General features: G+C 46.6%; 1 protein-coding gene and 1 long non-coding RNA gene across 2 annotated transcripts in view; both read left to right on the top strand.

The window, feature by feature from the left end:
- The first annotated feature begins 239 nt into the window (after positions 1–239).
- LOC106031847 (uncharacterized) lies at positions 240–3400 on the top strand. The gene is made up of 3 exons (XR_001204485.3): positions 240–729; positions 1289–1595; positions 2326–3400. It is a non-coding gene; the product is annotated as an uncharacterized lncRNA (long non-coding RNA).
- A 2671-nt stretch (positions 3401–6071) lies between these two features.
- NEURL1 (neuralized E3 ubiquitin protein ligase 1) overlaps positions 6072–25457 on the top strand; it is a 151058-nt gene continuing 131672 nt past the window's right edge. The window contains exon 1 of the mRNA XM_048060349.2: positions 6072–6421. Within this exon, the coding sequence (XP_047916306.1) occupies positions 6337–6421 (85 nt within the window). The 5' untranslated portion in view covers positions 6072–6336. The remainder of the gene's footprint in view (positions 6422–25457) is intronic.

Genomic DNA, 25457 nt, shown 5'->3' with positions numbered 1-25457 from the left:
TTTGTTTTTTCCAGTATCATCCTGAGGAGGATGATTTCTCAGCATGATGTAAAGCTGGCTAGCAATGACCCAATTAGAAATCTGAGCACCTCTGCTGTTAATTTGGGCAGTAAATCTAATTAAAAGCAAATATTTAGATGCAGAAATAGGAAGGAGGTATGAGGTTGGCACCGGCATCTGTCATCAAAGTCTCGATTTGTTCCTGTTCTAACAGAAGCCCATTTAGATCTGCAAAGAATGTGGGATATAGAGATATAGAGAAATATCCCTCAAACTCTGTTCTTCCACAGCAGTTTTTTTGCCATATCAGAAATATCCACTGTCTTGACCATGACATCAAAGAGAGATTGAAGGGAAGGTCTATTGACCAAAGAAAAATGTTGAGGGAGAAGTTACCCAAAAGTGAAGTGAACGGGCACACACACACAAAAACAAAACAAAACAAAAAACACAAAACAAAACACCCTGCAATGCTGGTAAATCTGTGGAGCTGGTAAATTCACCTTAATGTGCCAGGAGGGATCTCTGCTTCGTGCTGCTGGAAGTGGGGGTTCGGTCTGGCTGACAGTGAAACTCCAAAGGGAAGATCAAAGACCTGATTATTAACTATGCTAAAATCCTGTTAGATTTCTCTTGTAGATCAAAGGACCCTTTAAAGAGGGAGGAGCTGATTCCCCTGGAAATAAGTTCTGCTCAGCACAGGGCTTTCATGTAAGCCCCAGCTTAGTGGTAAGATCTGGGCTTCTGGGATATGGCACAAATGCGTTGCAGTATGGTTATTCTCTGCTTCTGGGAGCTTTCCTCTGTGGGAGGAAGCAGCCTTGGGCTTGCTCTAATACACACGTGGGGTTCAGCAGGCCCCGCCAAACTCCCCGGTGTGGGGAGCACAAGAAGTTTGAATGAAAGGTGAGCTAAAACCTCCTCAGGTAAGTCTTACAAGGCTATAGGTGAGATGTGCATGCCAGAGCTCAAAAAAATATAACCAGTAAGTGTGGGAGAAATCCATATTTTCTAACCACCCTATTTATTCTACTTGATCAATAATTATCTTCATTGCATTAATTTTGAGCCTAGTTCATAGCAAACATAAGCAATGCTTTGAAAATGGCTGATAAAAATGCAAAAGTTTTTGGGTTCTGCTTGTCAATACAGGGACCAGACCCTTACCATGACTTCCATCCCCTATCCAAACTGACTTTCTTCATTAAAATGGAACTTCCCAAATGAAGCAATTGTCCAAAGGAAGTGGTTCTCTTACTTTTGCTCTTTTCCTTGCTTTCTCATATAGTGCAGTTATTGGATTTGTATGAAGCTTTTCACACGAGCAGCTTCAGAGAGAATGAAGTCACCAATGAAGTGAAAGAAATGGAAAATCAAAAGATGATAAGATAAAGGCATCTCTGCAGCTGACTTGATCTGGGTCCATAAAAACCTGCATGGGGAGATTTGTGAGAGGATGAGGCTCCTTCATCTGTCACACGAAGACACTACATGGGGCAAGGCGTGGAGGTTCAAGTTCGCAAACTTAGAGCTGGAAAGCAGGCACTTGTTTTTAACTGGGAGACCAACTGTTGTAGCAGTAACTTCTCTTGAGTGTGAGTTCTCTGCTGTCACTCTGTGCTTTCAGGTCAGAGCGTAGATCTTGAAAATGGTGCTGTGGGAGAGCCCTGAGTTGCTCCTGCAGTGCAGGAGTGGAGTTTCATGCCCTCTGTCACACTGGAGCAAGATGATGCTGAATATTGTGGTCAGCAGCGGTCCCCACACAGACACACACTGACTGTTGGGGAAGGTTTATAGGGCATTGCAGCAGGGGATTGCATTACTTTTTAATATGGGAAATGAAAGAGCTTTGCTTACTTTTATGGAAAATGCCTTCTAAATAGCTACTGCTGTGAACATACTCCATGAAGCTGCTTGATGGAAAATTTATTAGGTGGTTAATCTGAACCTAGCAGCTACAGAAGAGGCATGAGGGGAGGAATGTAGGAGGGCTGGGGTAACAGAAAAGTAAATAAGAAAAGTTCATGTGGTCTCTCTGTGCTTCTCTACCTCTTCTGAAAGTTCTCCCTTTCTGGAAACGTGAAGTACCATTTGGCTTTGGGGATGAGATGGGGATGAGAGCCAAGCAGGGTTAGGGCAGACTTTGCCAGAGCTCGTGGGGCAAGAGACAGGAAGAACTGCACAGTGTGGGGTGCAGGGCTGGAAAGAGGCCAGAGGCTCAGGGTATGCAAGTGGGCTGATTTCTACAGAAAAGGAAAAGGGGGCACTCTGTCATGCTGGGGGATGCTGGCAGTCAGGGTTAACTAAAGGCCTGTGGTCCTGCAGGATGGAGCTGGGACTCTGAAAAGCCTTGAAAAGCAACTCCAGAAGTCTGGTGCTGTTAGGAAGCAGATCCTGCAGGGCTGCGCAAGCATCAGCTCAGGAGAATGATTTTTCCTGTGGCTTCCAGGACGGATATCTGTGTATATATGAGGCACCAACATACTGTGTAAGTACTACTTGTGTTTCTGCATCTTGTCTTCAAGGTCAGGCAGCAGCTTCTGCTCTCGTGCAGGTCCTGTGCTGACAAATGGGAGAACTGCTAATGTAAAGGTCAGAAAACAAACAGAACTAATCTGAAACATTAAGCTGGCTGTGCAAAACATGTTTTCCTAGTCTGCACACTGCAGAGCCAGTGTGTCATGAAAGATTGAAACTTTTTCCCTATCTCACTAATAAAAAAACAAATATCTACATTTCTTGTGAGAAAGGTGACCTCAGATTTAGCTGTCTCAGGGAAGGAATGCCAAATTGGAAGATCACCTGTCATGATGTCCTTTTGCTGACTGCTGTCTTAAACTGAGCATTTTATAAATGCTAATGGGGATTTTCACCATCAGCCTCTCCACTTTAAGGTAATATTTCTAGATGTATCTTCCAAGACAGTGCTGGATGCTGCTGTATAATCTGTTGTTTTCTGGCTATGGCTTCGTGTGTACTCCTGCTCATGTGATACTTCATAATTACTCCTTGTTTGTGGTTGCCTGGTTTTGTGTGTAATCCCTCGAGGGATGATGAGCCTAGAAGGCACAAACACAGGCTTTGCAAAGGGAATTTTTAACTACATTTTCTTCATTGCTGCACAGCGCTACGGAGTTAGAAATCTCTTCAAAACATCCAGAGTCCTTATATGCAAGTGCTTTCATCTGATCTTGCCTTTTTCATAGTCTGAAATTGTGCCTGGGTACCAAATCTGTGACAGCCTGGCCATCCTTCTCCAGCAAGCTCTCTTTGCATGTGACAGTAGATGCTACCCTCGAGCCGTCTCACTAATCCTCCTCCACATCCAGTCTCTCTCCTCTTTGACATACGCCCGAGCTGAACAGCTGGAGCTCATCCTTGCACTCGGCTTTTGGGTAGAGAGCTCATGGGTGTTGTTGTGACTAAAGGCAGCAGATGCTGTTTCATGCGCAGATGTGACTGCGCTGTGGCTTTCTCCTCGTGTTCGTTCACGATGACAATCACAATGTTAACACCTCTCCCAGAGCTGATGCTCATTTCAGGTGAAGTTCATGGATTGACTGCATTGTCCCGACAGACTTCTCAGCATGGATTGCAGATCAGTGGTCAGCTGCCTATGCACAGGTACGGAAGGTGGAAGGGAATTATAACGTAGTGCAAGCTCATGCTGCTCTATCACACAGCGTTGTCTCTCCACCAAACCCTCCCCACTCCTTGACAGGACTGGTACCAAGAAATTGCACATCCCTAATTAGTCAGTTCAATTGATACTACTGGTACTAAGAAACAATCAGTATCCTGACTTACGGGCATGGAAGTCCTGCAGTTCTGGCAAGCTGTTTCAGTGTTCCCTGTTGCTGAAGCACAAGAAAAAAGCAAAAACCCAGAATCAGTATGATCCTGTTTTGTCTGTCAAGGGCCCCTGTGATCACAGAGCATATTTCTCACCCTGCTCAACATTTTCTGCGGGAAGAACTGACACAAGTTGGCAAGGACAGCACCAGCCCCTCCTTCCCACTCCTTACCCAAGCAGAGCCATGAGCAAATTCAAATACTCTTTGATAAAGTGAACCAAGATACGATCACAGCAAAACCCTGGTGCTGTTTTGCATTCTTCCCCGCAGTGTTAATGACAGTCTGTGGTGTGAGGTGAGGCGAAGCCCACCCCTCAGAGAAGCTGAGCACGTTGCTAGGGCAGATCTATACGGCTTCCTGCTTCCACTGATGGAATTGTGTTTTACCTCGGCTCCCCAGGGGCAGCAGGGACCTGGCTGAGGACATAATCTACAAGCCATGTGTGGTATAATTTAATATTCGTGTTATGGTCCCAGGATTAAATTGGTGCCTGATGCCTACAACTCAGATTGGATTTGGTGGAAGTGAAAGGCTCTTGGTCCTTCTGGGAGCGAGCCCAGCACACAGCGCGGTATCACACAGCGCAGTTAGCGGGCATGATGCATGCGTGAGTGCCTGTGGTTTAATGGGTGGCTGCACAGAGATGTTCCCTGTGCTGCTATTTAGATGCCCACCATGCCTACAGTTAAGAACTCGGGAAAAAAATATTTTTCATGATCTCTTTTATCCAATGAGAAGAGACATCTTTCCATTATAATTTGCCTTACAATGACGCTTCTTTCTACCATATAGAACAAGATTTCCAGAAGAGTGTAAGTCCTTACTCAAGACCTCTTACAATTCAAGGACAGGCACAGAGAAAGAATAGAAAAAAGGAAATGAGAAAGAATGGGGATTTTTTTGTTGTTGGTTGCAGACGGTTTGATTCAGCAGGATGGAAGACATTGTGTGGCGAGGGGGCAGGAGCTGGAGTTGCCCGTCTAATGCCCGATCCAGTCTTGTGTTTCTTTGTGAGCTCGCTGTGATGAGCTGTCTCGAAGTAGTGTTCACAAAGGATATAAATAAAGATGTGACTCAGTCTTGCAGTCTCTGTCCCACCTCTGCTCACGAGCTGCCTGCTGGTGGACCCAACACACCAGCAACACCCACCATTGACAAGCTTGTGTCTGAGCAAGTGTTTTCAGAGAACAGGGGATCTTTTGGCTTTTTGGGTTGGGAAATCATGGCCATAGCTGTTTTCAATGTTGAAAATGTTCACATGTGGTCCCTGACCAGGAAGAGCTTTTCTTGTATTTACGAGGAAGTGGCAGAGTGGAGGTAAATAGATGGACAGATGGACAAAACCACCTTTTAGAAAGAAACAGCATTAGAAATTTCATTCAACAGAAGGAAGGAAGATGACATTTTGGAGCCCTGACATAGCTGAACTGAAGCTGTTCTCAGTCTTCAGCATTCACTGAAACCCCAGATGAAGCTTGCAGGTGTGTGCATCTCCAGAACCAGGAGTCTCAAGAAGAAAAGTTAATGCAAATACACAGTAGACCAGCATCCTATGGGGATTTATTTTAATGTGGGTACCTCCTGAACTCCTCCAGGTCCTGGGTGGTGCTCCTCACAGTAAAAATCCCTTTATGGCTTAGGTGCTGCTGGGTGAGGATGAAGGGAACCCCGCTGCCCCATATGGTCCCAGCTGCTTTTGTGGGGCATCTCCCCACCTTGCAGATGTGAGGGAGGTGGTGGTGTGCGGCTGCACGAGGTGGCTTTTTGGGGGGGCTGGGGAGGGGAATAATGGCACTGGCCCTGAGATGTCCGTTCCTCATACATCAGCTCAAGCGTCCTGCTCCAAGGGGAGACTGGTGCTGCTGGGTGCAAGGGGGGGATGTCAAGGGATGTTGGGGGGATGCCCAGGGGGGGGGGATGTGAAGGGATGCCAGGGGATGGCGGGGGGGTGTGAAGGGATGCCGGGGGATGCCGAGGAGATGCCAGCTCGCTGCCGAGACCCCGGCCACCCCTTTCCCTGCACCGCGGCTGAGCCGCGGGGGTCCCCGCGTACCCCCCACCTGTCGCTCCAGCGGTGCCCCCACCCCCTGCCCGCCGTTGGGGGGGGGTCAAGAAGAAGAGGGGGGGGCCGGAACATCTGTCTCCATAGCGACGGGGCGCGGCGGGGGGGTCTCGGTGCCGCCGCCCCGCCCCGCCGTACCGAGCCGCCGCGGAGCCGAGCGGAGCCGGCGCGGCCCCGCGGAGGGCGGCGGCAGCGCGGGGCTATGGGGCCGGCTGGGAGCGGGGCCGGGAGGGCGGGCGGAGAGCTGCCACCCCCCTAAACCCCCCTAAGCCTCCCATCCGACCCCATCCCATCCGACCCCATCCCATCCCAGCCCGCTCCGCCGCCGCTGCTCCCCGGGAGAGACCCCTCGCGGTGCCCTCCCGGCCCGGCCCGGCTCGGCTCGGCTCGGCTCGGCCCGGCTCGGCTCGGATGCCGCCATGGGCAGCCGCTTCTCCAGCATCCCCGCGCTGCCCCGCGGCGGCCAGGGCCGGCTGCACCGCGCCCGCCACCATCACCTGAAAGGTAGGGCTCCCGGAGCGCCCCGACGTGGGGTGGGCACCCCGGGGACCCCGGGCTGGGACGGGCACCCCGGGCTCCTCTTCGGGACGCGTTGGGTTCCCTGGGTGCTGCGGGGTGGGACGGCCCCGTGCCGGCACCCCGGGGGAGCGAGGGGACAGCCCGTCGGAGGAGCCGGAGAGCTGGAGTCTCCCCCCGGGTGCTTCTCTGTCAGGGAATGCTTCGCCTCGGCGTCTTTTCTGGGTGCCACGGGAATGTGTCTGTGTGCGTGGGGCTGACAGCCCTGTCTGGAGGAAGGCAGGGGGTGTCTGGGGCACCCTGGCCAGCTTACGCGGTTATTCTGCTCCTTGTGAGGATGAAAACCTTTTCTGAAATCCCTGGGCACTTGCAGGACCAAATCAGATGGGGATGGCTTCTGTAAGGCGAGCAGGAGTGACTGCCAAAGTCGCCTCTGTCCCTGCCCTTTTTTGCCCCTCTGGGCTGGGAGGCTGGTAGCAGAAAATAACCCGTCATTCTGGAAAGGGATTTCCTTGGGCAGCAGCACACGCCGTACGTGTTCAATGCTACCTGGGTACCTCTTTGTTAAGCGCGTTTTCACAGCCAAATGTGAATGGTGGGGGCAGAGGATGTCAGCCGTCCCTCCGTGGGCAGGGATCGAGGGCAGGTGCTGTCCCCGCAGCCGTTTCAGGTGATCAAAACTTGTTGCAGCTTCACCAGTGTTGCAGAATTTGCAGCCGGCAGCATGGGAGACAGGGATGCTGGTATTCACCCTCGTTTTTACTGAGGTTTTAACCATAGTATAGGGGAGTGGAAAGGGTTAATAAGGAGCTGGGCAACTGGTTGTTCTTCTGAAGGATTTTCTAATACTTGCACTATACTTCCCTTCCACCTCTGTGCTTGGATGATTTGGACCAGTTGCATGAACTGAGGGTGATTATACCACGGCTGTTAATGGCCATGCAAGGAGGCATTACGGATGCTTGCTGCTCTGCCATGGACAAAGTCAGTCAGAAACCCGGCCCAGATAACGGCCGTGCTTAAAATCAGGCTTGCGAGGAGGAGGGTGCTGAGCCCTAAATGGTGAACCATCACCTCTGTCAATGCAAACAAGAAGGTGCACGAGATGCTGTAGTAGCTGGTGTACGATTGTAAACTACCAGGGAGGATTTATCTCTGAGAATCACGCTGTCAGCTAGAAATCTTTCTGGATCAACCTTAAGCAGATAAGAATTTATAAACTGGAGCCAGAAGGGACACTGCCACTTAATCCATTACCAGTGGCTTACGTGAGATTTCCAGGATGCTCTGTATGAATCACCTGATTTGGGGGGAGGGAGCCTGACGGCACTTTTGTTTGTTTTGTTCTTCCTTTAATTTCCATTTTAATGAAATTCCTACCTGTGCCAAGGCAGCAAGTAGAAATGTTCTCAGACTGTAGCACTGACATCATTTTGATTTGGAGTAAAGAGTTAACAAGACATTGTCTTTGTTGTAAAAACCCAGCGACTGCTAGGGACAATATGTGCCTTTTCTGTCTTTTTTGAAACCAAACTGCCTCAGGTCCTACATTTAAATGCAGAATAAACAAGTCTGATTGGATCTGACAGGTTCCTGTAAAATGCTCTGGAGGCACAGCAAAGTATGAATGTCACACAGTTTTGTTACAAATCTGCCATTTAACATTTTGTAAAGTGTATTTTAATTGAAGGTCCCCAGTTCTTCTTCCCTCTGTGCCTCGCTCTGTGAGAAGGACACTGAGCTTTGATAATTTGGCTGCCATCGAGTACTCTCCTAGCCTGGTGCCAGGGGTGATTTAGATTCATTCGTGCTCAGGAAGAAGCTGTGACTGCTCGTGGTGGTCTGGGGACTCTGAAGTCAGTCCCTGAACCTTACAAATTCATCTCTGCTGTGTAAGACCCCTGTAGATCTGCTTCCCACACGTACTGAAAGTTTTTATACCTTTCTTTTCTTGCTAGTCCTGCTAAAAATGTTCACCATTCGTTAAGCACATTTTCTGAAGACCCTAAGATACTTTGGGTGGCACTGAAGGCATAACACAGAAGTATCATTGAAGACTGGCATGGCTGGCAGAGTACTTGCTGTGCTTTTGGTGGCAGTGCATAAGAAGGAGATCACCCAGCTGAATTCTTGGATTTCGGCTTCAGTTTTAAGACCAGGTAGCTGGAATAGGAAGGTCTCCACTGAAGATGCTGGTGAGAGTAAATGTGGAACCCCAGTCTGATGATTTTACTGCTGCTTTCAGAGCTGGACAACACTTTAAAATGTGATCTGTCCAGCCCTCCTAGAAACCTCTGCTTCTGTTCATTAGAAACTGCTGGATGCAAGGACTTTGGAGTTACCTATTCCAAAGCACTGCGTCACCCCTGATATTGGTGTCAGAGTTGTGCCTGCAGGCTTTGGCTGGGTTGGAGATGGTGAAAACTAAAATCAGTGAAAACAGAAGACATTCGGGACCTCAGCTGCTCAGGTGCCACAGTCTTGATGTGGCTGTTAATCTTGAAGCCATGGCCAGTAGCTGGAAGGAGTTTGTCATTTGATAGTATAATGATGGGAAGGTTGAGGTGAGATAATTTTCAGCATTTCTGAGAGTTCTTCACTTCCCATAATCCAGACGTGGCTGTTTCCCTGGGGTGACAGAAGGTGATCCATTGTGTACTTTCCTAATGAGCAAAAGATTGTGATTATCTGGTAACAATCTCCTTACGTTGCAGCCAGATAAACTCCAGGAAATTTTTGCTGTCCACCCTCTCTGAAATATGGTTTGGGATTGCTGTCGAGCAAGGTGTCTCTTAATTCTCCTTTGTAATCCTGCTGTAGCTGTAAGCTGCCTCCTTGCCTAGTCTTACCACTTCCACACGTCTGGAGCTGTTGCATTGCTTCCTTAGCTATTGCTCAGCCTTGCTAGGTCTGTTTAACTCTTCCTGCTGTGATTTGTGGGCTGTGCACCCCATCAGGGATGTTGTGTAGTTCCCAGAGTTGCTGGCCCAGGATGCTAGGAATGCGGTTTTTGCTGGCCCTTGGACAAGAGGTGAGGTATGGGATCTAAATTCCATCTCCTGGGCTATGTGGGCAAGCTGCTCTTTATCCTCACTTGTCTTCATGTCCTCAGCTGCAAGAAGGCTTAGCTGTTTCTGTGGACCACTGATCAATATTAGATTGTAAAAGCTGAGAAGTCTTACTGTCTCCTCTCTTAAGCCCTTTCCTCCAGCATCCTAGGCAGGTTTGCTGCTCTTTCTTGAACCTCCTCTTGCCTTGGAAGGTTGTTTTCCATGGAGAGAGACAGTGAGCAGGATTTCTTCCCGTCGTGTTTCTCACGGGTTATGATATTTATGCAAAAGAATGCATGCACTACGTTAGAGACAGCCCAAGGTAGTCAGGGATCCTTTTCTCAGCAGTGGCTGATTACTCATGGGTTACTCGTTATTGTTTGTGTTGCAGTGGCATCTGGAGGCTCCTGTAGAGATCTGAGTCACGCTGGGCTGGGTGCTTCTACAGCCTGTGCCGAAAGACCGTGCTGTACTTGCTGCTCGTTCAGACAGATAACTCTTGCTCATGTGTCTGTGTGATCTCTGGGACAATTTGGGGCTCATATCTCTAAAGTACCATGAGAAGCAGGCTGGTACCTTGGCAGGACAGTTCTTCTGAGTCTCTTCTTTTGCTTTGGAAGTCTGAAGTCAGTCTACAGCAGTGGTTTGCTGAAAGCTGGGACCCTGCCCTTCTGGCTGTGAGCCTCCAGAAACACAACCGTTGTGCAGCACAGCACCCTGGAGATGGGGGCTTCCCTCCTTCCCTTAGCCCCTGGGGATACCAGTCATCACTACGTCTTACATGATTCTGTAGTCTTTGCCGGCATTTTTGCAGTTGCTGTTCCAAATTTTACATGTCCCATTGACTCATAAATGTGTTGGACATTTTTCTCCTTTCATTGGTATTTTATGAGCCTCTGAAATGAATGCAGGAGATAGGAATCTGGATGGTGGAGGCATTTCAGTAATTTTATGTTGTTGACAGGAAAGAATATCGTGCTGCCAGCTCCATTTCTTGTACTTGCTAGATAAAACCAAGCGGGGAGGAAAAAGACATCAGCAGCTGGTGAACGAGGGGATTAGAAATCGGGGTGCAAGCAGGGCATCAGGGAGAATGCCAGCCATGGTGCTGTGGGATAGCCTCAGCTCCCACTGCTGTCATAATTGGTTCTTCGAACTATCATTTTGTTTTCTTCCAGCCTTAGGGAGTCAGAAGTATCACCATCACAGGCTTTGAATGTTGCCTCTGGCTCCCTGCTCTTCTGCTTTTGTTCTGTCCTGGGGTTTGCGTTTCCCTCTGACCTGTCAGTCTGTCTGGGTTGTAGGTGTAAAGCTTGTCCTGCCTGAGGTTCCCAGGTTTGTGTGACCTTCTCCCAAGCACTGGATTTATTTCCCCAAGTTACTGAACTTTGACGTATTGAATTTAAGCTGCCTAAAATCGCCCAGTGCTCCAAACACAGCAATTTATTGACTTTACTTTTTCTTTCCAATTGTCCCTTTCATAAGGTACAGAGGCCTGTTGGTGAAGCAGGTAATGGTGCAGCTCGTTGGAAATTTCCCAGGAAATGGTGTGGTGCTTTGCCGACAGGGACTCTCTGTATTTCACAAGGGCAAGAAAGGCCACTTCTGAAAACCACTAGGAAGCAAAACAGCAGTGAGGTGACTGAGCTGAAAATGTTAGTTCAAGGCTCAGTAGTAGTTAAAAAAAAAAAAAGGCAAATGAAATAGTAGAAATCATAAGGGAAGCCAAAGAGAAGAAAATAGAGGCTATGATTAAATTGTATAAATCTTGATGTCTGTAGTTCTGCTTCTTCCCCTTCTTAAAAGATACAAGAGATCTGGAAAAGGTTTGGAGGAGGGCAACAAGGGTGGCGATCAAAGGTCTGAAATAATTTAATGTAAGGAATGATCAAATAAACTGGGACTCTTACCTGTGGAAAAAGGGACAGCTGCTGGGGTGGTAAGTGATAGAGATTTGAAAGTCCTAGCTGGCACGCAGAGAAGGGGCAGAGCTCCACACTCTGCTGTCTCTTCCAGTACAGGAACTAGGAGGACATCAGGTGAAGTTGGTAGACCCCAGGTCCCTTTGAGCAGATGGAGCCTGTAGCCATCTGCAGTGGCTGGTAGCTCTCAGAGCTCATTAATAGTGGATGTTATGAGTGCAAAAATGGATCCAATTTTACGGGAGATTGGAAGAGGTCGAGAAAGAGGAAGTTTCTTGCATAAAAAGACTGCACACTTGCCCTGCTCATGTGGGCTTTCCAAGGGGGTCTTCCTAAGGCTACCCATAGTCAGCTGATAATGATAATGCTGAGAGGAGAGCTCAAAATTTCTCCACACCAGTGACAGATGGAGCTGGGATGTTCAGTGATTGTATTGATGGCTGGAGGGACAGAGCCTTCTCTGATGTCGGCTGGTCTCTAGCTGGATCCATCCTCTTTTTTTTTTTTTTTATGTGAATATCCCTGCCTGGGTGTTTACAGAGTGGTTCATCACCACGGCAGTCATGCACAGAACAGAACATCCAGGCTTTATCTGGGAGACAGCAGGGACTGTGACGAGGTCCCTGTGCAAACTCCCACCACATCTTTCATGGATGAGGCTGTGTCTCCTGCACCCCGGGGTTTGGACAAATAAAGGTGCTTTTGCATTTGAGGGCTTTTGAGAGTAAGAGAAAACAGGTTCTCTTTGCTTACTTTGACCCCCCCGAGTGACAAAGAGTGTAAGTAGCCCCCGCTTTTTGTTGTTTCCTAGACTACTGAAATATCAGCTTTTGTGGATATCCCTGTATCTGGGGAAGGTTCTAATACAGAGGCTTGGGAGATTTCAGATTTGGCAGCTGCTCTTACCTACTGCTGCTAGGATAATTGCAGGAACCAGCTACTTCTGCATCGCTCAAATTGTTGCCTGTGGCAAGTACACAAGTACACGTTGTTTTACTTACGGTACGTAATTTCACGGTGGCTACTTATTTCAGGATGAGGATCCACATGTGCTCTGGCTTAGGCTCTCTTGAAATTTTAGGTCAGTTCTGAACTGCCCTGAAGAGTGGGGTCTGCAACACCTGTGTTTCGGTAGCGTCTCCATCCTCCAGTGTCCATCCATGGTTGATCTGAGATTAACATGGATCGCTGCACCACGCAGGTGCTCAGTGCCGGGTTGCAAACTGACAAATCCCAAAGTTGTTTCTGACTTTAATCACAGCGCTGTGGAGGTGCTCGGTTCTGTGCCACAAATTGACAATTCCCAAAGTAGTTTTGGAGACGAGCTGAATTTTAACTGAAACGTAGAGGCTGGCAATGTTAAAGCTTCTGCTGTGACTGAAACACGTGTACATGAACCTGAGCTGCCTTGTAACCTAACTGGGTAGGGTACTGCTAGCTGTGCAGCTGGGGAGGAGGGTAGGCACGTGGATAATTCCCCATATGAAGGTCTTAGGTTGATGCAACTATGTAGTTAAAACTAAGCCAGGGCAGCTTTCCGTCTCTGCTCATTCTTGGGCATCTCTAGCTGGTAAAAGCAAGTTGTATATAAGATTCTAGTTCATGTTTATATTACTGGTTATTTGGCCTTCCAGTAACACGATTAAAATAGAGTTGCATTCTAAAATTATAGAGCAGAGGATGCCATGGTAGTATTACATGTATACAATTCTGTTCGTCCAGCTCGGTTCATCTCTTTGCTGAAGCATGGGGAAGGATTCTTGGCTCTCAGAAAATGATCAGGTCAAACCTCAGGGCTATTTTTATGCAAAATTCTAGAAAGTAAATGTTAATAGTTCTCAGCCAGCCTGAAAGACAAAATACCATGCAAATTTTTTATTTTATTTTATTTTATTTTATTTTATTTTATTTTATTTTATTTTATTTTATTTTATTCATTTTATTTCATTTTATTTCATTTTATTTCATTTTATTTTATTTTATTTTTTAAAATGTGCTTCGTGTATTGTGTAAACATTTTTGGAAAACTAATACTAAAATTTTAGCCAAAATAAATTCTAAAGTACTGGCATTGCTTGTGGAGTATCTGTCCTCTCTTTGTTCCTTCGTATTCAGTATTTGGGTTTCATGCTGGTAACACTGACACTTCCAGATGTTCCTGCATGTGTGGGCTTACACATGTGCATGGGCATATGCAGGGATTCCCTGTTGACTGTTGAGCTCATCATTTTTATGGTATGGCCAGAACACACACACTGTCTAGCACTGGGATGTGAGAAGACTGGCAGCTCCCACATTATTTTCTAAATGCATTACAGCCCTTTCAGCAAAGCAATGGCTGGGAAGCTCTGTAGCTGGCCATTGCCAACTACTCCTGGTGAGAAAGAGGTCTGTGGGTTGGCCACGAGCTATGGGTGCAAGTGTCTGCTGTCCAACCTAAGCCTGCCTTTGCCTTTATGCTTCCTCCTTTGTGCTCCCTTTGGCTTGTCTCATGGAGGGGTACGAGAGGCAACCCATCATGTATAATTAAAACTTTATGTGTGACTCCAGAAACCACTGCTGCCTATTTTCCCAGCCAGGCCAGGGGAATATTCTGGGAAGCAGTTGTGTGAATAATCGAAGGGGAAGAAAGTTGATGAAAAATTCCATTGACCCAGTGGAAATGTTTCGACTCCTGGGAGTGTCTTTAAAAACCTGTTCATTTTGGGTAAATGAAAAGGATGAATTTACTTTTAAACAAAATGCTTTGAAAGTCTGTTAGATGGGACCAACAAATGGGTCAGATTTGGCAGGTTTTGGCCATTTCCATTCATTTTCAAACAGGTGATTCAGAAGGGGTTATAGGTCTGTTTCCCAAAACTGAGGGAAGGGTGCTGCCAACATGGGCCTTTCTTCTCAGCAACAGTCACACCTTTCCTGAAAGGGTGGTTTTTTAATAGTAATGGAATTGGGTTTGGTAAATTGAGTTTCTCTGTGAAAGGCAGGTCTCAGTGCTTAAATCCGTTATGTTTTATAACATTTTCTCAGGCGAGAAGAATTCTTATCTGAAAAACATATTTATAGTCATTGAAAATATTGTATTTGAATTTGCTAAAAGCCAAATAAATCAAAGCACTGTAGGAACAGAAATTTCTAATGTGCCAGCACAGGCATTTTGGGTTATGCTTTGAGAAGTCTCAGACTACTGAGGTATGAAGGAAGGAGTCTGGCTTTCGAAGAGACAAGGGTCTGCGGGATGCTGAGCAGAGGTAGAAATGTGGGATCCTTTGTCCCAGAGGAATTAATCAGGGGCACTTTTGGGGTGTTATTTATGGGGCTGAATGGGAGCATGAAAGTCTTTGCGAGCAGCGTCTGTCTGGACATCTTTCTGGCTTCACCCTACCTGAAAGCTGGAGCTCACACCCTGACCCTTGTTTAGAAGAAATATAATCATGTTATGCTTGATTCATTCTAATTTATGTTGACTTCCCATATGCCAACATACGATTTAAAAACCCCACTGATCATCTTTTATCCTCTGTTAGGCATAAGCTCTGCTTGGTTTCCCTTTAACTGCTACTTGGATGGAGCCGTGACTATGTTTTGTGCTCTGCTGCTCATCAACACCATCTAATGTAAAGATTAGTATTAGACTCTTAACTTGCTCCTGGACAGGCTTTTGCCAGATAAGCTGAGCAGAAGTAGATCCAGAGCTTATTTGCTATCCAGATTTCAACTGTTCATCAGAAGGTCAGTTCAAATCTCCTCCTTACATGATAGCTGCTTAATTTAGCATTTAATTGTATTGGTATTACTACGGATGATTTCTTTTATTTGAGCAATCGGTGGAATTGCATTTTAAAATATCTATATATCTCACTGGATCATTTTTGTCCATGGTAAATGTTTACTTTGTATTTAGCAAGTATTTACTAGGTAGGAAGGGAAGAGATGGTTTCCCACAGACATATTGACTCCCTTTAGAAGACAGGATGCAACTGGAAAAATTCAAACAGAATCTGTGTATTATGCGAGTGAGTCACCTGAGCACGTGATAGAAAATGGAAAAGAAAAATTGTGCCCCACCAATCAGTTATGTTGCATTATTTCAGCAAATACAAAAATGGGAGAAGTAGTTGAAATAATTTATTTATAAAATATTCTGCAAATACATTATGAAGGGCTTGGGTAATGCTCTGATGTTAGTAGCGGATTTCTACATTCCCATTGCTATCTTGGTGTATCATTTATTGTACTTGTTTTAATGGTACAGCTCTTCCATGATTGCATCCCTTAATAGGCATTAAAAAAAAGCTAGAAGCTCTCACTATTTAAATCTACGGATACCTTTTGTTTGGAGTAGAGATGCCAAGCAATAAGGACAGGCATCAAGAGCTTTTACTCCTCCACTTGCAATCTGTCCTACATTCGTTGTGGCAGAAAGTTCTCACCTTAGCTGGATGCCTAACAGCCTGTACGGATGGTCTGGTGCGCAGTGCATTTGCTTTGGACGGTTGTTCTCAGACTGGATTGTCATACACTGGTGGATTTAGCAGAGCGATTAAAAATCAGCTGGAGGTTTCAAGCAGAGAGCTCCTGCAGGTGGGACATGTCGTGATGAATGGAGCGAGCTCTGGTGCTCTCGCCCACGCTCTGCGTGTTTGGTGGCTGAGCAGATAGAGTCAGTCCCCAGTTGTCATCCCAATGTGAAGCCCAGGAGGAAAAATTGCCGAGTGATGGGTGGGAGCAGAGACTGAGGGTAAACTCCCAATTTGGAAATGTTAATGTGACATCTATTATTAATAACCCCGCTGTGAAAGAAAGAAAAAAACCTAATGTTTTGCTGCAAATGAAGCTGTGACACAGGGAAGTGGCAGGCAAAATTAAAATTTCATTCTTGCCACGGTCTTACAATAAAGGTTTTGTGATACACACCCAGCAATGCCACTATAAATAGTCTTGTTATCTAATCTTCCAACTCAGAATATGACAGAAGATTACAAATAGGGAAACAGTGCAGTGTAGCTTTTAGCTATTTTCCCACTGCTTCACTTGCTTCACTGGAGCATTATTGCTCTGCCCCTTGTAATTCTTACAGAGACAACATTATTCACAAGTACAGCATGTCACAAGCAGGAGGAGAGTTCAGATAAAACCCCGAAGATTTATGACATAGTTTAGATAAGGCCACGTAGGAACTGAAACGAGGGAAGCAATAATTTGAAGTCCGGCAGCATTTCTCAGGGTGCGGTGAGAACTTCTTGCCAGCTCCACTGGCTCAACACAGAGCGACCATTTTATAAGAAGGTGCTCCACGTGGTGGGCTGCAGAGAGAACCCTCCCCTAATGAATAACCCAGACACTCACATGGCACGGACTCTGTCCATACAGGTTTAGGACCTGATCCAAAACCAACAGGACGATGCCAGAAAATTTCACAGGGGCATAGCTAGCGCAGAGAGAACCTCCTGTTCCTTTTGAACTTTTTTTCCCATGGGAGAAGAAGGAGGTGGCTGGAGGAGGGATGATAGCTCCCTTCTTCCCCTCTCCCTGCCCTGCTGGGGATGCAGATGCCCATTTCTGACCCTTCCTTGGAGCCCTCCCCAGCCCATCTCACGTGGGGCACCTGAAGGCAGCAAGGAGAGCTGAGTCCTTGGAATGCTTCCCCTGGGCAGGAGCAGCTGAAAACAACCTTCTGTAGCCTTTGAGTGTGGACACAAATAATCCTTTTCCACAGGGGAACGTGGATCACTTCCTCAGCCTTCACCAGGTAACACAACCTTATAGTGGCCATGGAAGAGGTAGGAGGGAGTATGGCTGTTTTAAATCTGTAGCCCCACAAGACTCAGACCATCCACTTTTTGCTGTATGAGGGGAGCCAGGAAGACTTGGAGTGCTTGTTCAAACCCCGGTGCTTCCACACCACGCAGTCTGGAGAAGGCTCTCAGCCTCCAGCACCCAGCTGGACCAGGCTGGGGCCGATGGAGCACATCCAGGCAGCTTGGTGGAGCGTGGTGGCTGGGACACGCGTGCTGTCCAGCCATGGCCAACTACAGAAGTCCTCTTCTATGCCTCTATCAACGCCTTCTCATGAAGGAGCTAAAGCAATGATGAAACTTGAGGAACTGAGCCTCCCTGCAGCTGTTGCTGGGAGGAGGAAAGAGAGCTTGTGCCATCCCCTTGTCCAAAAATAGGACAAGGGATGATTCCCAAGCTGATTCCCAAGCTGATTTTTAGGGAGGTAACATGATTTATTTTTATTTTGCACAACAATTCAGTGGCAGGAAGACTCAATTAATCAGCTGTGTAGGACACAGCAGTCCTACATCCATCAATTCCTGTAGAGTTCATGTAATCCAGGGTCAGGATCCAGTTTTGCCTCCCAGGGAAGTGCTGGGACTTGAGAGCTTCCACCTGTACTCCCAGCCCATTGATGCAGCCAAACAGGCATTCACCTCCACGTACCTACACCACCCACTCCAATCCCTGGGCAGCACAGCACCCACAGCATCCTTATGAGAAGTGGCGACCGTCTTCAGCCGACTCACTGAGGTGGGCACTTCTGCCTCTTGCAGCCCTCTGAAAATCGTCCTTAAATATTGCTAAAGGCAAAGAAGCCAAAGGATAACCTGCCTGAACTGAGGCCCAATGTTGCTAGCAAATTCTTTGGGTTGTTCCACCCACCCCAGATTCTGGTATTTCAGCTAAATTCATAGGCAGAAGCAATCAGAAACACTAGCATCTGCAATGCTTTCTGGGCACGAGCACTCTTGAGCTGTAACCTATTCACCAGGAAGCAGAGTTACCTTCCTAGTAATTAAATTCTACAGGCAGATCAAATCAGCTGTTGGAACACAGGTTTTATATATATAGTAAAATGCTCCCAGGTGTGCTTTTTAGTAGCGCTTCTGGGCTGAAGTAAGGATTGATTAATAAGAGGCACCCAGACCACATTAGGTGGTAAAGCAGAGCTGGAGCAGGGTGCTTTTGCTCTGATTCAGGGATCTGATTAAATTCGGTGACAGATGCCAAGTATTTATGTCCTTGCCCGAGTTTATCTGTTAAATTAGAAAGTGTTAAAAGCAGGAGCTATTTTTGGAATAAACATATTAAGTAGTGATGGAGAGTGCCAGCTAGGTATTGGTGGGGTGGTATTTTATTTTTATGTGTGCTTGTCCAAGGTATATTACTCAGAGCATCAGAATAGAAAGCTGCAGGGATAATACACTGCTCTAGGTTTACATCAGAATACTTGAGTTGAGTTCAGAGCACCCAGTATGTTTTTTTGTGACATTGTGTGGTATCAAAAACAATATGATTAAATTATATTTATGGTATAAGCACAATTGAATATAATGTAATACTATGCAATTGTAATTTTTTCTGTAAAGCTCCTGCCAGTTGTCCATATTTCTGCGTTAACAAGGAGAGGGGATTATCTTAATTATGTTTTTTTTTGGATGTTGATAAATGTCCAAACTCTAGAGAAGCTGTTACTTGCCTTGGAAACCATTGCAAACACACCTCCTGGTTCTTTGCTCACTCTCCTCCTACCAGTAGTCTTTCTCCATTTAATTTATTCTGTAGCGTTGCCAGTAGTGTTGTTTTGCTTGATTTATTCTGTAACTTCACCTAAAATAGACTCTGACCTTTAATTTTTGTTTATAGCTTGTATATAATACTTTATAGATTTTTTATTTTATTTTATTATCACTTTCTTAAAGAGCGTTTTACCCTTTTTAGCCATTATTTAGCGTTTTCAACTTTCCATAGGCAATCTTGAAGCCCCTGAATGGTGACAATTTACGGCTGAACCAAGACGCAGGGTGAGGCTGAACAAGGTGACCTATAAACTTCAGAGAAGTTGTTGCATTTCCAGTGCCTCTGAGCCATCTTGTGCCTCAGAAATTAATATTAGTAACTGCTGCTTACAAATTGCCTTTTACTGTGCTCCACCAAATAATACGGTGCTGAAATAACTTTTGGCAGTTAAAATCTCTTGGAGTATTCAAATAAAAGCCATACATATAAGGAAGACAGATCCTGTGTAGGAAGGTTACAGTATGAAAAAAAAAAAGATGGCTTGCTTTGTCTGCAGGTCACATTGACACGCGAGCTAGAAATACACGTACGAGATGGAGACCTAGATGTGCTAGATTTAAGGGGGAACTCCATAGCTGCTTCCGTGGGATTATTTTCAGGTGCTTGGATGAGTGAATAACCCAAATATAGTTTAAGCCTGTGACTATTTAATTTTCATAGCAATGCAAATACATTAGGCGAAGGCTAAGAGCTCTGCATCTAATTTAGCAGTGTTGCTTTAGCAACATCATGCAGGATGCAAATAGTCTCCTTGGTAACACTTCCTAAGTGTCATTAGATAAGCGATGGTTACAAACACGGAAGCAGATCAGAACGAGAGTCCTGCTCTTGTCCTGTGCCTTTTTATAGCCCCAGACATCACAATTAGCAGGAAGGCAAAAGGGGAGAGGAAAGCAGTTTGGAGGGTAGGAGCTCTTGTTAGCATTTTACATTTTGTTCTTTGGAAAAGCACACCGGTGGTGACTGGGTTATCTGAATTGTTTTAAATAATGTTTTAAATAAAGGGAGGGTGCTGTCCCTGCCACTGATGGCACCTGTCAGGGACAGGCACAAACTGTTCTCCTTGCTCTCCAAGGGATGCATGTTGCAGGTATTAACCCTGCTGCCATCTACCTTAATGATATTCCCATGTCTTGGAGAGTTTTGAACCGAAAGGTTAGGAAAGGGAGAGGGAAGGAGACCCCGGCACTCAGCGTGGGGGTGGGCCTGTGTCTTCCCTCTGGGTGGTGGCAGGGGATCTGCTTCTGAGGGGATCTGCTTCTGGGCTGGGACCAAGCACAGGAGCTGCTCCCCTTCTGCCGAGTCACTTTCCCTGCCCCACTACACTGTCAGTGCATTGCATCTCCAAAACCAGATTTGGGTTTCTTGTTGAATTTTGAAGACCCTTTCCCGGGAAGCAGCAGTGCAGTAGGGATGAACGCGAGTAATGGGGTTACTTAGTGCTCAGAAACAGGGCAGTTGCTCTGCTGTTGGCAGAGGAAACTTTTCTATATAGAAAGAGTTGTGAGTGGCGGCAGCTCTCATGCAATATATATATATATGTATATATATAATCTTTTTTCATGAGGGGAAACTGCAGGGATTACACAAGAATCCTAGTTTTCATTTGACAATGCTTCCCTTCCCCATCCTTCCCTTCTGTATACTTCTCTTTTACACAGAAGAGCTGAAAGGTACATAACCAATATGACCTGATGGCTCAAAACTCAGAAACCAGACAAAAGTTCTGCCAATGCTTTTGTTTTACACTGATCTTTATTTTAATCCCACTCGTTGATGTCTGAGGATCTTATCCAAGGTATCTGAATGCCTGGTAATGTCAGCACATGAAAGACAGTGGTGGAAGGAGCCAAGTCTACAATGGCTTTAAAAGAGGTTTATTCGGGTTTGGGCTGAAAGTCTGAGAGCAGATGGTTTTATTTTATCATGATCTTGACCCTGCTTCAGTCGAGGGAGATATCTGGTGGACTTCTGCACTTTTGGGGAGACCCTCGGAACCAAAGTTAAGCCAGAGCCTTGCAGCCAAACACCTCCTGAACTGTGACCATCAGGTTCGTACGTAATTACAGGTCCCAGGGATTTGGGGCTGGCCAGTCTGAGGGGATTCATTTCAGCAGTGTGCAGCACCTTGTGATTTAGACTCATGGCAACAGGCTGACTGCAATTTCTCCTCTTCTGAAGTAAAGGGAATTGAAATGTCAATAGCCTCTCTTTACAAGGAGAATTTAAAAAAAAAAAAAAAAAAAAAGAAAACCAAACACAAACCATCCCCCATAGCCCCTTTTTTACTCACAAATCCTCTTGGAATTCATCCATCTTCATATCGCTCTTATCTCGTGGCCTCCGCTCTAAATGTCAGTGCTAATTAACGGGACCTTGGCCCTCTGTGTTCAGATGATTAACAATCTGCCGTTCTGATGATGAACAATCAAATGTTTGTTCGTGAGAGGGGGGCCCTCAGGTCTCCTCCACCTCCCAGGGGAAGGTGCTGGGCTGTTGGCCTTGTGCGTGACACGAGGCAAAGTCTGACACACCACTTTACCCCATGCTGTCAAACCCAAGCAGGTGATGTTCTCCTGAGTAGGGTGGGAGATGTGTTTCCTAAGCCGTCTAGAGGTTAGAGCAGCACTGGTGACTTTTTGGATCCCAAGATTTGTTGGATACCAACTGTTCCATCCCTAAAATGGGACGTTGCTCCTGCCCCAGAGCAGCACAATGGTTTTCTGCAGCGAGGTTTGGGACTGCTTTGGAGGTGAAATTTGTCTCTGTGTGAAAATCGTTCTGCAGTAGAGGAGCAGCTGCTCCTCACCACCGTGGCCTGTGGCTCAGTAGGACAGGGGAGCCTGGACAAATGACTGCTAAATGGGAGCTCAGCCCTCAAACTGCCCCTCCAGCTGCTGTGTGCACAGCAGTGTTTCCCTCCAGGACAGCCACGCGGCTGTGTTTTTGCCACCTGTGGTTTGTAGGCACAATTTTTTAAAAGAGATGGGGATAAGAAAATGATCTTTTCTTTCCCCTGATACTCCTGGCCAGCCCTGCAAAGCTTGTGCTTTCTGGGGAGAATCAGAGGGCACGAGGGCTAAGTGGGTTCTCTCTGCATGCTCTCTCCCGGTGCTTTGGGCTCTCCCCTTCTTTTCTCACTTCATCAGCTGATGCTGTGGTTTTGCAGGGCAGCATCAGTTAGCGGCAGGAGCGCAGTGCAGGGCTGTGCTGCAGCTGTGACAGAGGCTGCTCCGTCCCCGTGTCCCTGCTGGGGCCTGACGGACGTCTCCTGTCCTGCACCGCTCCCTCCCCCTCACAGCCCCTGGGCCGGACGCTGCCCCTCGCCCTCCCGCCGGCAGTCGGGGTGGTCTTAGGGTAGGAACTGGATATATCAAGGCACCCAACCCAGCACAAGAGCCTCCTCTCCACAAGCCCCCTCATGACCCCCAGCCCTGACTTCTCCGTTCCTGTGAATACGCTCCTTTCTCCCTTTTTCACCGAAAAACAAACAGAAGTGATTGCAGCCAAAACTCCCTCCCGGGGCGACTCTGGCATGGACACAGAAGTCTCTCATTCAGCATTCACCTCTGACAACAGATGACTTTTGGCAACTCTCTGCTTGCTCGGATGGGTTTATTAGCGCTTGCTGTGTGCTTCCTCTGCAGCTGGAGCTGCTTTCACGGCCGTGCAGGCGTCTGCAGTGTCTCTTCTCTCGCTGGCACCCCTGCCTGTTATTTTTATATTTTTAGTGGCCTTCCTCGTGCAATAACAGGAATTATCTCTTCGATAAGCATCTTCTTAACAGAATATTAATGTATATAATTAGGATAGTATTTGCCTCTTGATTCACACTGTTCATCCCAAAATTGGCTTAATTACACAGCTGCTCCTCTTGAAGGAGGCCCTGTTTGTTTAAAAGCTTGAATATGGAGATAGGGGCTAAATTCCTTCCTCTGAGAAGGCAACCTCAGTTTTGGATTTCTAGCTATTTCGTCAACAGTGTTTTGTTTGTTTTAAGGAGGGGAAGAAGTAGAAGGAATGGTACTGCTGGTTTTTGTTTTAATCCTCTACACAGGGAGCGAGGCACAAGCCCCCTTGGCCGATTGACTGATTTAGTCACTTCTGAGCTGCTGAAGGTAAAAAGCATGAGGATCTCACATCCCTTGGTTCATGTGTGATTCCTGTGGATTTCTTCTCTCTCTGATGTCTTGAAACTCAGGTGTCCCTGCCAGCCAGACAAAGTCTGTAGGGTAAGGCACCTGCCTCTCACCCGCTTCCAGTCTGCAAACCACAAAGCTAGCTTTAGCAGCAGCCTCAGCCTTGGTGTTATAAAGACATGGAAGAAAAATGCCTCCAGACAAGTCTGTGGGATTATTTCAGCTTTCTGTGAGACAGCTGAGACGTTATGTTCAATTTTGCTATCAATTCTTCAGTTTTGAGCATTGCTGCTGTAAACTATCAGCACCTCCTGTGAGTACGTTAGTGTTTGGAAGCAGGCAGTAAATCAGATTATAGCTGCCCTTTATTAACCCTGATGCACAAGACTTCAGCAGTAGAGGTTTGATTCAGAGAAAATGAATGAGGATAGTTAAAGTCAAATATAAATAGAGCTCATTAAAAAACAAACAAACCAGCCTCTGTTTCATTATATGACTCTTAAGTGCACCATGAGAACAGAAGCAGTCCTCATTAAAGTCCCCTGGCAGCCTTGTTCTCTTCATCTTCTTCTGCAAACTCACGAGCTATAGGAGCTCTTGGGGACATGAATCCAATCTGTGCCTTGTAATGGCAGAAAGAGGGGGAAAAACAAACAGAACAAGCCTGTGTGCATGTGCAGGCAACAAAATGAGCACAGCCCTGCTGGCACATCCACGTCCCATCCAGACCCCTGACAGAGCATCACTGTTGTCCTGCACCTAGGGCACCTCTCCCGTGCTCTCAGCATCACCCTGTCCTTGCTGGGCTGTGCGGTGATGGAGGAGCCTCTGGTGTCTCCTCTTCTCCCAGCACCTCGGTTTGGTGGTGCTGTGGGTGCTGTGGGTGCCACACGCTTCCTGTCCCCATGCAGGGGGTGCGCCTCTCTGCAGGGTTTTGAAGCACGTGTGTGTTGTGAATGCTTTCATGAATAGGAAGTGCTTGCCTTCCTGAGGTCCTGAGCGTGTAGGTGCAGGGAGTGTGGAAAGAGTCCTGGAAAGGATAGTGGGCAGTGTTTGGGAGGAAGGCCTGTAGTTCTGGAAGTGCAGCGACTTTTAAAGCAGAGTTAAAATATTTTGTTTTTAAAAAGGTTTATTAAGGAAAAGACAGCGTGAATCTCATTACAGATAGTGCAATAGCACAAGTGGGAGATTAATATCCTGCATAAGGGAATAAAACTGCAATATCTCTTGAGCAAACCTATTCCCACTGGAGAAACTGAAGACCTGGAGACTATCAGCAAACAGCAGCTTTATGCCGTTTACAGGTGGAGCAAGCGTGGAGCCTGCAAGGGACCTGTCTGCAACAATTGTGCTTTTTTTTTTTTTTTTTTTTTTATGGTCTCCTTCTGTTAGAAGCACCAGCTCAGTCCCACCATTATCACCAGTCCAGTCCCAGTGTTAGTAGCACTGGGAACATCAGGTAACCAAAGTCCCTGGTCTTTTAAATCAACGTATCACTGACCCTTGCTCAGCACAAGTTTAACGTGCACACCAGCCACAAGGGCTCCCACCGTTCCAATTTTATGCAGAAAATCATTCAAAAGTTTTAATTAATTTTAATTCATGGTTGCAGAGCAATTTGGTGCATGCAGATGGAAAGCGGTAGAGAAGTGTTAGTTCATCTCACTTTAGCATTATTTTTTATGTATACATATGTTTTACAAAAAGAGTTGCAGCTTACTCAGAACCTGGACTGGACCAAAACCCGACTGTTTAATTACTGTTTACACAGAAGTAATTTGCAAAGTGTTAATTTCCAAAATCAATGCACTCCAGTCCAATAAATATTTAATGCTTCCATCTGCCATTTTAGTTACCAACCCTGTTTGACGAAGTCTATGAAACAGTTGCCTGCTGTTGACATAAAGAATGGTTTTGAGATCCAGCTTGTACGGAAACCTAGAAAAAAGCAGGATTCCTAAATGTAGTTGCGTTCTCTTCTCTAGATTTAATATGCATGGGGAGACCATTACATATGGAGACAGGTTTATAGCAGACAGGCCTACGTAAAATTACATCTTAATTTTATGAGGGGAAATAGGCTGAGTCTTTCCCACGGGCATGGCGACTGCAGATCTGAGGTGTGACCTGCAGGAGGAACCTAGCTGGCACATGCAGCATCCTTAGCAGGGGGAGATGAGGTGGAGAAGACCTCTGCCCACATATGCAGGAGGGAGCCAGGGTTCCCATGGGCCACGGTGGGATGCCGACCCCACCGGCTGCACAGGGGACAATTTAATTGCTGGTAGTCACAGGGGATCTGGAGCTCTCTGGATGGGAACGCCCTGTGCCA

This window comes from Anser cygnoides, chromosome 7 (assembly GCF_040182565.1).
Source record: "Anser cygnoides isolate HZ-2024a breed goose chromosome 7, Taihu_goose_T2T_genome, whole genome shotgun sequence".
NCBI classification, from domain to species: Eukaryota; Metazoa; Chordata; class Aves; order Anseriformes; family Anatidae; genus Anser; species Anser cygnoides.
The sequence above is the reverse complement of the archived record's forward strand: the minus strand, read 5'-3'. Positions and strand labels throughout refer to the sequence as shown.